This window comes from Schistocerca americana, chromosome 8 (assembly GCF_021461395.2).
Source record: "Schistocerca americana isolate TAMUIC-IGC-003095 chromosome 8, iqSchAmer2.1, whole genome shotgun sequence".
NCBI classification, from domain to species: Eukaryota; Metazoa; Arthropoda; class Insecta; order Orthoptera; family Acrididae; genus Schistocerca; species Schistocerca americana.
Window position 1 is genome coordinate 417,338,710 of NC_060126.1, and position 14,475 is coordinate 417,353,184.

General features: G+C 40.4%; 1 protein-coding gene across 3 annotated transcripts in view; it reads left to right on the forward strand.

Annotated features, from left to right (window-relative positions):
* The window catches only part of LOC124546032 (mitogen-activated protein kinase-binding protein 1), a 922,513-nt gene that overhangs the window by 844,479 nt on the left and 63,559 nt on the right, over positions 1-14,475 (forward strand). For all 3 annotated transcript variants that reach the window (XM_047125004.1, XM_047125005.1, XM_047125006.1), the window contains exons 14-16: positions 1,017-1,276; positions 2,902-3,009; positions 10,590-10,780. In XM_047125004.1, coding sequence (XP_046980960.1) covers positions 1,017-1,276; positions 2,902-3,009; positions 10,590-10,780 — 559 coding nt within the window. The remainder of the gene's footprint in view (positions 1-1,016; positions 1,277-2,901; positions 3,010-10,589; positions 10,781-14,475) is intronic.

Consider the following 14,475-nt stretch of genomic DNA (forward strand, 5'->3'; position numbering starts at 1 on the left):
CTAGGACACTGCTGTATTCATGGGGGGAGGTCATATTTCATAACTTAACAGGGTTCATCAGGAGGCTGTAAATTGTAGGCTGTGTATCAACTGAGACGGAGACAATTGGTTAAGGCAACACCTTATATTCAGAGATGGAACCTGATGCAGGTGTACGGCAAACATGTTTGTGTATTCTTCATTTATCACATGCTATCTTGTATGAGGGATAAACACAACCATAAGTATCTTGTATGAGGGATAAACACAACCATAAGTAGACATTTGAATAATAACTGCTGTCACCTGCATCTTCATGCATTGCGCTCTGCTGTATTTATTGAACTTCTGGTGAATTGTGAACCTCGATCTAACAATTAACTGGTTATGTTTGGCCTACTGGTATCCCTTCTGTTTTCATGGCATGCTTAGAGAATTATGGACCTGTGCTTCCCGCTTGTCTGATGAATCATTAATTGTGTCATTTATTCAAAGACAAGGGCTGTTAAGTCCCATCAATGTCACAAGTTTAATTTCATGATTTAGTGTATTTAACTTGATCATGTGGTTTCTAAGCTATGAAACTGGTTGTTATACAAATTATTTACAAGAGTAGCCAAGCAGTTATTATTCAAGGTGTATTCTTTTATCTGTACTTAACATTACACGGCTGTCTCACTACTGTGAATTGCGTGAAATTTCAGTTGTACATCAAAATAAATTTTAGATGCTGTTTATAACTTTTTTTGTGTGTCATTGATTACACAAAATGTTTTCTATGTATGTGCGAATAAAGTAATATCATTTTATGAGAAGGTGCGTGGTATTGTAATAATTACATAAAACAGATAAAAATTAAAAAGGAGATGCTGTTAAAAGAAGTCAAATAAAATGGTAAACATTAATAAGGAAGGTGAATGTTTTTTACTTTCATTGCTCTAACCTTGTATTGTTTTATCAACTGCCCAGTAAGAGATACATCTACTTGTAAATCAGTGCCAAGAGTTTTAATGTTGGCTGGTTTAAAATTCACACAGGTGGTATTGGACACTAGTGGTATATATGCTGCAACAAGCTGCACTGACAAGACTCTGTGTGTGTATGATTATTACTCCGGGGAATGTATGGCAACAATGTTTGGTCATTCTGAGCTGGTGACAGGTCTTCGCTTCACAGCAGACTGCAGGCGACTGGTTTCTGCATCAGGGGATGGTTGTATCTTTGTGTGGAGACTTCCACATGACATGGTTGTTACCATGCATGCAAGGCTTGCTCAGCAAGCAGCACGAGCGGGGAGGTAAATCTGTTTCACCTACATGCCAAAAATAAGTACTGTACATCTAGTGGTAAATACATTATTAAAATATCCATTCTGGAAACAGTGATAATACTTTCAGTGAAAAAAAAGTATAGATTTTATTCTTGTTATTGTTTTAATAGCTCATAATTTGTAATTTTGAACATACTTTGTGACTGTTATATCACTGTGATAGTCAATTCAACAAACTTTCAAAATTGTCATAACACTTAACTATTTACTGATAAGTTTCTTTCTTTTTTATATTATAATGTGGCACTTTTTTAATCAGTAGTTATAGGATTTTAAAAATACCCAAAAGAAACCATCCTGCTTTAGATAACTGATTCATCAAATTGAGTTGACTTGTTTGTTTTCACTGGTTAAGCTAAGACACTGCAGTTGTAATGCAGTAGGGAAACATTTTCTTAATTTTATCGAAAGGAAAATTTAATTGAGAAAATTGTAAGAGAAAGAGAATTGCTTGCTAGTAATTACCTTCAAGAGATGAAATATTAGTACTGCTGATAGACACCATGGCTTTTGGAGCTATCATTTCTTTCCTTGTTTTGAAGAGAAGAATAGGTTGAGGAAAGTTAAAAAGGAAGGGCAGGCCACTCAACTCCCAGGGGGAGAGGAACTCATCTACTGTGAGGACAAGATGAGATCAAGATGAAGAGAGGGCAGGTGGGGAGTTGAGAGAGCAGGAGTTCAAAGATAGCACATTGGTAAGAACTGTACCAGTTTCAATCCAAAGATTATGACAAAGTGAAGGGTAAAAATGAACCAAGAAGGAGATAAATAAATTATGGAATTATGGAGAAAGAGAGAGGAGGTAGGCAGTGGAGGGGTCGGGGGTTGGGATGGGGGTGGAGAGAGAGACTGGAGACTAGAAACTAAACTAAAAAAAAAGTTTTCTTCAGGCAATTGTCAGCAGTGAATATGTGTTTCAGGGAACTTAGGACTCTTGGGTATACTAGAACAATTTATTTGTTGCTACCAGCTTCAGTCAATGACCATAATCTGGCACCTGAATCAACATTAAAAGAAAATGACAACAAAATCTCAATGTCTTTGTGACGTTTTGTACATTGAGGTTTTTTTTAAATGTTGAATCAGGTGCCAGATGATGGTCATTGACTGAAACAAGTAACAAATAAAGAAACTGTTCTAATATAGCCAGCTGTCGTGTTTCCTGAAAAACTAAAAGCCATAAAAGATAAAATCCTGTGCAGTCCACACAGGTTAGTTAATAAACTACTGCACCATTTTGCAAGTTGCCCTGTTTTTATGTTGTAGGATTTATCAGTAGTGGGAATGGAGTAGATGTTTGTGGGAGGGTATACAGGGCAGATTTTACAGTGGGAATGATTGCAGATGTAGAAACCTCATGGTATGGATAATGCTTTTGGAACATCATATTGTTGTTATGGAGGTTGTGAGGAAGAAATTGAGGGAGAGGTCACCACTGCATCAGTACCATCATTTAGAAGATAGTACGTTGTTTGATGCTTATAAAACTATTTTATATTTGGTTTATAGTTTTATAATTATTATCTCAGAAACAAACACATATTTAGAAGAACAGAAATTGTGTATTAACATAAGATGTTCTGTATTGACAGGAGACCCCTAAAAATACCAAATGGTGTACATCTGGATAATGATGGCTATGGCTCTCCACCTCGAGATTACTACGATCCAAATGCGAACACGGATTTGCCTGATTACAGGTACTTGTATTTCTTTTCTTCCTTTATTACTTCTTTTTAAAGCTGGATGTTTCTCTGAAATGGCCAATCTGGAGAACTGGTGAAGACATTGGTGACAAATACAAGCTGAAGAAGGAGAAGTAAGTGGCTATTAGCTTAAGCTCATTTATTCAGATCAGGTGGGGAGGGGACAGGAGGAGGAAAGATTTTTACTCAGGCAGGTAAGTAAACTGTAGTAGTGTGCACTAAGCTGTGCTAAATGTTCCTCGGTTGCTAGATGTGTAGAAGCACCATATCTCTGTCCAGAGGCCTCTTGACTGTTAATTATTCTGCTTGACCAAGTGAGTTGTTTTTCTATTAGTGTAAAAGGCTGTAAACAGGGTCTTTCAGTAATATGCCCTCGGTTCGCTGCCAGGCCACTTGGAGCTCTGCAAGTTTGTCAAGCCTTCTTCATATCAGTTCCTTATAGAGTGATTTAAAATCTTCCATATTTGTTTTCATTTCAAAATAAACATAAACCGGTTTCATGACATTGTGTTCCTACCGTATTTACTCGAATCTAAGCCGCACTCGAATCTAAGCCACACCTGAAAAATGAGACACAAAATAAAGGAAAAAAAAATTTCCCGAATCTAAGCCGCACCTGAAATTTGAGACTTGAAATTCCAGGGGAGAGAAAAGTTTTAGGCCGCACCTCCAAATCGAAACAAAGTTGGTCCATTGTAATATGAGACACAATTTAGGTCGAATGAATGATGATACCGCTACAGTAGTTTGGTTGGAGTTATAAGCTTAGCAGTTAAGCTTTACCAGGTAGCCATTGCTATGCGCCAGGCGCTCCGTCCATATTTATACGGGTACTCTTCCTTTTTCACGTGTTTCGCCTGGTTTGAATCGATTGCTTATTTTGCTTTGATCTGATAAGTGCCGTTTTCTTTGTTGTAGGTGTTTACGTCACTCTAAGCTGAAAATGGATTACTGTACTGCGTCATGCATTGTTCGTCGCATTCTGATAGTTCGTGTTTACGGCCTGTCGCCGCTCGCGGCATGGCTTGCTTTTGTGCGCGCTACCACCGCTTAAAATTTAAAAAGAAAAAGAAAAGAGAGGAATCGTCTCATTAGCGAAACAATGGCAATAGACTGCTATTTGTTGTTACTTACACAGCTGCTTTCTTTGATAATGATCAACAAGAACCAAATAATAGACTGCGTATGATAGAACATGTTCTGAACGAGAGTTAGGCGAAAATTTTTCTCCGTTTGAAAATCTTTGCGGCCGCTTCTTTAGTACATCAAGTTCTGCACAGAAATTGGAGTCATCTTAGATTTAAAAATCTAGTCAGTTGCCGTGCTTCATTTCTGACTGTATCACTATTAGGCATAAGAATAATACGAATATAAACATGACACGATATGTATATTCTTCCGCGTTTGCTGGTGTCTCACTCTAGTTTCGTAGTTTATTAGGTATACAGGATTTAAATGAGATAGCAGCAAACACGAAAGAATACATGGCAAAATGTTTATATTCGTATTATTCTTATGGTGAAGAGAATACTGCATGTGATTCACATTTCATCAGGTTCCTATTAGCAACCATCTCTTCTCACAGGTAGGAAAAAATTCAGAACGTAGAGTTTGCCACATTGACAAATATCCCAAACAGTCTTGCCAGTCGGATTTTCGTACTACATTGAAATTCTGCTACATTCGAAGATGCGCAATACAGAATTTGCATATTCATACATTATCCAACGAAGTAAATACAGTGGTCGAAACTCGGGGCGGAGAAAAAAAATCTAGTCTTCCACCTTTTTTTTAATTTATTTACTAACGCAGAGGTTTTGGCGCCAGTTTTTATCTTTGTGCCTACAAAGCATGCCTGTGTAGCGCTACATATATTCGACGGCAGAAGTTAGTTGTGGCGGCACCTACCAACTTTTTTCAGAACTTCCGCTTGCTTTGCACTCGATTCTAAGCCGCAGGCGGTTTTTTGGATTACAAAAAGCGTAAAAAAAGTGCGGCGTAGATTCGAGTAAATACGGTAATTTGGATTTCCTCTGTGTTTTGCACTATGTGAACTGCATTGTAAATATGTTGCTAATATTCTGCCTGATTTTTGCTTGCATCCATAATATTGGATGAGTTAAATTGTTCCATATTTGTTTTTATTTTATATGAAACAGGTGCTGGAGTCATCACATTGTGTTCTGTGGACTTAAATATTTTTGCTCTTGCTTATGAAACCATATGTGAATTGCTCAATTTAAATGCATTGTATGCATAGGGATTGTAATCCTCTTTACTTCTGTTCACATCCATTTTCTCCACTGTCTCAATGGAAAGTCCAGGTTGGAATATCAACAATGTAAGGGAAAGATAAATTGCTGTTTACCATAAAGATGACATGTTAAGTTGCAGACAGTTGCAACTGAAAGACATTTACACGTTAGCTTTTGGCCACAGCCTTCATCAGGACAGGAAACACACACACACACACACACACACACACACACACACACACACACACACACACACAGACAGACAGAGTCATTCACACAAGCAAGCACACCTCATGCACACATGACCGCCGTCTCTGACAGCTCAGACTGGAATGCCAATGCGTTCGGGTCCGAGACGCCAGAGTTGGCGGTCATGTGTGCTTATATATATATATAATATATATATATATATCTGTCGACCTGGCAGCACTTTCATTTGGTAAATATATATCTAAAAACAAAGATGATGTGACTTACCAAATGAAAGTGCTGCCAGGTCGACAGACACACAAACAAACACAAACATACACACAAAATTCAAGCTTTCGCAACAAACTGTTGCCTCATCAGGAAAGAGGGAAGGAGAGGGAAAGACGAAAGGATGTGGGTTTTAAGGGAGAGGGTAAGGAGTCATTCCAATCCCGGGAGCGGAAAGACTTACCTTAGGGGGAAAAAAGGACGGGTATACACTCGCGCGCACACACACACACACACACACACACACACACACACACACACACACACACACATCCATCCACACATATACAGACACAAGCAGACATATTTAAAGACAAAGAGTTTGGGCAGAGATTCAGTCGAGGCAGAAGTGCAGAGGCAAAGATGTTGTTGAATGACAGGTGAGGTATGAGTGGCGGCAACTTGAAATTAGCGGAGATTGAGGCCTGGTGGATAACGGGAAGAGAGGATATATTGAAGAGCAAGTTCCCATCTCCGGAGTTCGGATAGGTTGGTGTTAGTGGGAAGTATCCAGATAACCCGGACGGTGTAACACTGTGCCAAGATGTGCTGGCCGTGCACCAAGGCATGTTTAGCCACAGGGTGATCCTCATTACCAACAAACACTGTCTGCCTGTGTCCATTCATGCGAATGGACAGTTTGTTGCTGGTCATTCCCACATAGAATGCGTCACAGTGTAGGCAGGTCAGTTGGTAGATCACATGGGTGCTTTCACACGTGGCTCTGCCTTTGATCGTGTACACCTTCCGGGTTACAGGACTGGAGTAGGTGGTGGTGGGAGGGTGCATGGGACAGGTTTTACACTGGGGGCGGTTACAAGGGTAGAAGCCAGAGGGTAGGGAAGGTGGTTTGGGGATTTCATAGGGATGAACTAAGAGGTTACGAAGGTTAGGTGGACGGCGGAAAGACACTCTTGGTGGAGTGGGGAGGATTTCATGAAGGATGGATCTCATTTCTGGGCAGGATTTGAGGAAGTTGTATCCCTGCTGGAGAGCCACATTCAGAATCTGATCCAGTCCCGGAAAGTATCCTGTCACAAGTGGGGCACTTTTGTGGTTCTTCTGTGGGAGGTTCTGGGTTTGAGAGGATGACGTCCGTCCACATCAAACCCACCAACAAGCAGCAGTACCTCCATTACGACAGCTGCCACCCATTCCACATCAAACGGTCCCTTCCCTACAGCCTAGGTCTTCGTGGCAAACGAATCTGCTCCAGTCCGGAATCCCCGAAGCATTACACCAACAACCTGACAACAGCTTTCGCATCCCACAACTACCCTCCCGACCTGGTACAGAAGCAAATAACCAGAGCCACTTCCTCATCCTCTCAAACCCAGAACCTCCCACAGAAGAACCACAAAAGTGCCCCACTTGTGACAGGATACTTTCCGGGACTGGATCAGATTCTGAATGTGGCTCTCCAGCAGGGATACGACTTCCTCAAATCCTGCCCAGAAATGAGATCCATCCTTCATGAAATCCTCCCCACTCCACCAAGAGTGTCTTTCCGCCATCCACCTAACCTTCGTAATCTCTTAGTTCATCCCTATGAAATCCCCAAACCACCTTCCCTAACCTCTGGCTCCTACCCTTGTAACCGCCCCCGGTGTAAAACCTGTCCCATGCACCCTCCCACCACCACCTACTCCAGTCCTGTAACCCGGAAGGTGTACACGATCAAAGGCAGAGCCACGTGTGAAAGCAGCCACGTGATCTACCAACTGACCTGCCTACACTGTGAAGCTTTCTATGTGGGAATGACCAGCAACAAACTGTCCAATTGCATGAATGGACACAGGCAGACAGTGTTTGTTGGTAATGAGGATCACCCTGTGGCTAAACATGCCTTGGTGCACGGCCAGCACATCTTGGCACAGTGTTACACCGTCCGGGTTATCTGGATACTTCCCACTAACACCAACCTATCCGAACTCCGGAGATGGGAACTTGCTCTTCAATATATCCTCTCTTCCCGTTATCCACCAGGCCTCAATCTCCGCTAATTTCAAGTTGCCGCCACTCATACCTCACCTGTCATTCAACAACATCTTTGCCTCTGCACTTCTGCCTCGACTGACATCTCTGCCCAAACTCTTTGTCTTTAAATATGTCTGCTTGTGTCTGTATATGTGTGGATGGATATGTGTGTGTGTTCGAGTGTGTACCCGTCCTTTTTTCCCCCTAAGGTAAGTCTTTCCGCTCCCGAGATTGGAATGACTCCTTACCCTCTCCCTTAAAACCCGCGTCCTTTCCCTCTCCTTCCCTCTTTCCTGATGAGGCAACAGTTTGTTGCGAAAGCTTGAATTTTGTGTGTATGTTTGTGTTTGTTTGTGTATATACATATATATATATATAATATATATATCTGTGTGTGTGTGTGTGTGTGTGTGTGTGTGTGTGTGTGTGTGTGTGTGTGTGTGTGTGTGTCTATCCTTTTCTGATGAAGGCCGAAGGCTGTGGCCAAAAGCTAATGCATTAGTATCTTTTAGTTGTGTGTACAACTAGAACTCTATTTTAGAAGCTTTCAACAGAACTGGTATCCAACTTTATTACATTTTGTCATGGATCGAGCATGTAATTCTGCTTCAAATGGTGTTGCTTCTTGCTACAGAACATACTTTGTAGTCTTAGTCATTATAGCATTCTTCCTTTCAAATGTCAAAAATGCAACAGTAGCTATGTAGATATGTTCCAATTTTATTAACAGTTACTACAAACACACTTTAGTAGAAATCAGTGTACTAGAATCATCCTCCCACTCCAACAAAAATTTAAGATGTCTGCATTAAGTGTGAGAAAGAGGAAAAATACAAATGAACAAAAATATTATACAATATGAGCAATATACTTAAAATGTATTTGCTATATGCACAGTTAGCCGGGTGTCGGTATGCACATTCGAGTTCCAGAAGGAACAGAGAAACAGAGGAAGATGTCAGGTGGGAAAGCTGCCTGCAGAAGAGTAACCCAAACTAATGGTGAGTGAGTGAAACATGGCAGACAGGCTGCAGACAAACAACAGATGAGGACAAGGACAAACAACCTAGATGACAACCAGGTGATAAGTGGAGCCTTCACCATAGCAATGACAGGGCCTAGAGCAATGGAGAGAGAAATCCAAGATGTGACCAAAGAACATAATTGGGTGATAAGCAAGGTAGTCATCAAGCAGTCCTAGTACAGCGAAGATAGATCCAATAACATCAAGTGCAAGCACTGGACTGACTGGCTGTGTGCTGTGTACCTGTACACCAGCCACATAAAATGCCACCAGCTACATAAAATGCTACTGTGTCACTGCATACACATGATGTGATGCATTCACTGTGCGAACACAGTGCAGCTTGGCTGTGATGCCCCTAATGGCTGTCTGGATCCATCTCCTTTGGTGAGCATTCAGCTTTCGTGGTACCCAGCACCAGAGTATTGGAATTGAGCAGCACACGCTTTTATTCATAAGCAGGAACAAATATACATGAGTCAACAGGACACCGTGCAGTGAAACCAGCTTCTGTTTCATAAGTTTAAAAAAAGTGGAAAGATTTACTTCATACAGTAGTATGGATGTGAGCAAAAATTAAGCAGGATATGAACAACATACAGTGCAATTCAATGAGAGCAATGCACAAAGAAGTCATATTCAGGAAAACAATGCGAGGAACCAGCTTCTCTGACATTTCATTTCATGTCAGATGATTTTCAGATTTTGCTAAACTGTAATTATTTCCTCTTGACAGTGCCCACACAGGCAAAATTACAGTATTGGTCTTTACAGATAAATAATTGTACAGTCAAAAGGTGAAGCCAGCTATGAGAAGTTAATTTTAGTTTCGGTTGAGATAACTCAAATGTGTTGCTTCGCAAGGTCACAGAAATATTTCCAGGCAAATACTTCATCAGTAGACTATGAGGCCCAACCATAAAGTACAGATGAGAAATATTATCACTGAATACTCATCTTTCACAAAGCAGGAGTACAATTTTTGTGCCACATTTTCCTGTGTTCAACATTCATTGCCAGGCCACTAGGAATGCTACTGTCATTATCTGCTTCCTTATTGTAACGTAGGCAGTGCACTTGTTATATTCTGTTGTTATGTAGTGGGCAGTTTGTATCCTATAAACCTGTATATAATTCTCCCCCACAAATGAGTTTTATACATAACACAGTAGAGGATAAAAAAGTATTTATCTAGATAAATAAGTAAGTGAAGTTTAATAAATTGGTGAGTGGTAGAAAATTATTTGAGCAGTACTCCCCCTTACTGGACAGTTAGTCCAATAGAATAGAGAAGTGCTAGAGCATTGTAAATAAGAAAGTATTTGAGAGGCAGCACAACACACATAAAAGGAGGTTATAATTAGGCAAGCTTTCAGAGCCAGTGGCTCCTTCTTCAGGCAGAAAAGTTGAATGAGAAGAAAGATGGGTGAAGGAAAAGGACTGAAGAGGTCTACAAAAATTGTTAGATTTATTGAAAGTTGCCCAGGATCCTGTCTGTTAAGTCTTCTCTGTGGTTTTGGGTGAGTTTCCTAAAATCTACCCCATTTTCCTAGATCTCTCCAGTCCTCTTCCTTGACCCATATTCTTTCCCTTCAGCCCTTCTGCCTGACAAAGGAGCCACTGGTACCAAAAGTTTGCCTATTATAACCTTCTTTCATGTGTGCATTCTGCCACTGCTTGATGAGTAGATATTTTTATTTATCCAATACATTATTTTGTCAAAAATTGATTGTTTTCATTGTTAAAGTATTTGAGAGCATTCTTAAGATCATTTTTTGTTTGTTGTGTTTATTGATGTCATTCCTTGTTCGTGAGAATTACAATATTTCAAAAATTTACAGGTTTAGTGTTGGTCAGTTACCATTATGGGCCAAAAAACAGATAGCAGACAATGACTTAACTGGGACTCCAGTAAGTAACAGGCAAATGGATCTTCCAAAGGGACGATGGGCTCAACGGCTTGGAGATGGTGGTATTACAGTGAAGTCAGTGTATGACAGTGACAGCATAATTCCTATTCCACTTGGCCAAGGTGAGGAGCAGCAGCGGTATTTTCCAGGAACAAATTTTATGCTTGATATGCTGATATGTGTGGTGTGAATGAATGAGTCATTCGTTCATCCAGTTGCTGCATAAAAATGAAAAATCAATGTAAATATAGTAGTTGACACATTCAAAAACAGAGAATTAAATTAATTTTCAATAGACCAACATAGACTTGTACTTCTGAGCTAATGCCAAAAAATTTTATGTTTATAATTGTTACAGTACACTAGTCCCTAATTTATTAGGAAATTTTAATTGAAAAATGATGTATTTCTTCTTGTCAGCGAGAAAGAAATGTTCAAATTTTGGAGATGTTAATGGGAAATTCAGTTTGGCAGAAATAGTGGTGTGTGGATGCTTTTAATTATTCATAATTTAGTATCAAGTGATAAGTATCGAAGGCACTAAATTCAAGTTGGTAGGATGGTGGTTTAAACCCTGTCTAGACATCCAGACTGTGGGTTTTCTATTGTTTCCTTTTATTGTTTTGAGGCAAATGGCAGTATCGTTCCTTCAGAGAGGACATAGTCAATTTGCATCCCAATTTGAGCTGCTTGTTCTATCCCTATTAACCTTGTGATTGATCAGACCATAAACTGTAATCTTCCTTCCTTCTTTCAAATGTTTAATCCATTGTGATTGACAAATTATCACAATAATGCACTTAAAAAAGCACGTGAAAGAATACCACCCTATGAATGTTAATGAAGTTCTTCTGGATATTGGCCTCATCATTCTGCATGCTAGACAAATTGTGTGAAACGTCAGATCTCCTCAAGGTTTTGATCAAAAGTCTTTTTTGTTTTGTATATTTTATCAAAAAGGGGGGAGTCAAATGGAAAGACAGACATAAAAAAGTAAATAAACAGTTTATTGTTTCAAAAGTAATTACCATAATTATTAGTATATTCATTCCAGTGTGAGAAAAGATGGTCAATGCCTTCAGGGAAAATGTTTGTGGTTGTGTACAGAACGATGATTCTACCGAAGCATGCACATCTTCGTCTGAAGCAAATCAGCATCCACAATAGTCTTTCTTCAGGGCTAAAAAATATGGAAATTGGGTGGGCCTACATGTTGCCAAGATTGTTTCGATAGTGCTGCAGAAGTTTTGCTGGAAAGCCATTACAAATCTTCCACACAGTCCTGATTTCTCTCAATGTGATTTCCATATCACATTACTGTATTAAAAATTAGGGCTATTAGTTTTGAAATTATAGACAGTTTACTTACTTTTTTTCCATCTGTCACATTTTCATTTGACTGTACCAAATAGTTTACAGGATGGAGTGACCTAATGACTGGAAGTACATTATTCTGTTTGGCTCTGGCTTCTGAACCCTACACATTTACATCAACAATGCTACACTTTTGTTTAAATTTGGACATACTGTGCATATGTATCGTCTCTTGTTCCCACACGTTTTAGCATGCTCATAATGTTTAACAGTACTACATGTAGTATGAGAGTAAATCAAATATAAATGGTATTTTTGTTTCTTAGCATTTGCAGTTGGTGGGACTGAGCGTGCACTTATATTATGCTTGGAAGGAGCCATTAGCAGTTGGTAGAGCTGACCATACTACACTCCAACCAGTTGTTTGTCAGTAGAGCTTATGATGTCAGAGCAACAGGAGCAGCCCTTCATTGAACAATGTAAAATTATAAAATTTCTTGCTGGTGAAGTAGTTCAAATGATGGAAATTTTTCAGAGATTGACTGCACAGTTTGGGGAAAATGTTTCCGAGGACCCATGAGTTTGTCTGGCATAAAGAGTTCAAAGGAGGACAGGAATGAATGGAGAATCAAGAACACAATCTCTGTCCTTGAACCAGTATTAAGGACAAAAAGAGTCACAGAGTTCAAGACATTCTTGAAGACGATTAATGGGTGAGCGTATCAGAAATTACAGAATGGGTCAGAATAATTTATAGGAGCTGACAATTAGTCATCACAGATGACATAAAGCTTGGTAAAGTTTGTGCCAGGTGGGTCCCCTACCTTTTGACTGCAGATCAGCAGTTAAGACATTTGGAGGTCTGTTTTGCTGCAAGGATTGTGAAAGAAGGTGATGCATTTTTCAGTCGGATCACTACCTGTGATAAAACATGGAGCTGCCACTGAGTCAAAGTGACCCTATATGGATTGGAGGAGGAAGGTTCTTTCTATAGTTTTCTTCAATAGGTTAGGCATTTTATTCATTGGTTTTTTATGTAATGATACACTATGTGATCAAAAGTATCCAGATATCCCCAAAAACATACGTTCTTCATATTAGGTGTATTCTGCTGCCATCTACTGCCAGGTATTCCATATCAGCGACCTCAGTAGTCATTAGACATCGTGAGAGAGCAGAATGGGGTCCTCTGCGGAACTCATGGACTCTGAATGCGGTCAGGCTACTGGGTGTCACTTGTGTCATATATCTGTACGCAAGATTTTCACACTCCTAAACATCCCTTGATCCACAGTTTCTGATGTGATAGTGAAGTGGAGGGACACGTACATTTCAAAAGCATACAGGCTGACCTCATTTGTTGACTGACAGAGACTGCTGACAGTTGGAGAGGGTCGTAATGTGTAATAGGCAGACATCTATCCAGACCATCTCACAGGAATTCCAAACTGCATCAGGATACACTGCAAGTACTATGACAGTTAGGTGGGAGGTGAGAAAACTTGGATTTCATGGTCGAGCGGCTGCAAATAAACCACACATCATGCCGGTAAATACCAAACAACACCTCACTTGGTGTAAGGAGCATAAGCATTGGATGAGTGAACAGTGGAAAAATGTTGTGTGGAATATGGTACACAATGTGGCGATCTGATGGCAGGGTGTGGGTAAGGCAAATGCCCGGTGAACATCATCTGCCAGCGTGTGTAGTGCCAACAGTAAAATTCAGAGCCTGTGGTGTTATGGTGTGGTCGTGTTTTTCTTGGAGGGGGCTTGCACCTCTTGTTTTGCGTGAAACTATCACAGCACAGGCCTGCATTGATGTTTTAAGCACCTTCTTGCTTTCCACTGTTGAAGAGCAATTCGGGGATGGCGATAGCATCTTTCAACACGATCGATCACCTGTTCTTGATGCAGGGCCTGTGGCGGAGTTGTTATGCAACAATAACACCCCTATAATGGACTGACCTGGACAGAGTCCTGACCTGAATCCTTTAGAGCACTTTTGGGATGTTTTGGAATGCAGAATTCGTGCCAGGCCTTACCCACCGCCATTGATACCTCTCCTCAGTGCAACACTGTGAAGAATGGGCTGCCATTCCCAAAGAAACTTTCCAGAACCTGATTGAACGCATGCCTGTAAGAGTGGAAGCTATCAAGGCTAACGATGGGTGAACACCATATTGAATTCCAGCATGACCAATGGAGGGTGCCATGAACTGTAAGTCATTTTCAGCCTGGTGTCCAGATACTTTCGATCACATAGTGTACATAATCAACACTGTGTACTGCTATGAGCTGTTGAATGAGTTGAGGGCTGATATCACTGCAAAAGATGAAAACAACTGATTTGAGAGGGCATCCTCCTCCACAATGCTGTGAGGCCCTTTACTGCAGCTATAAGGCTCAAATCTTGAAATGCACTAGACTCAACTTGATCTGACTAGACGTATTGCTCCGCAATTTTCAATTGTTTGAGCCACTTAAAGAACCTCTAGGGCAG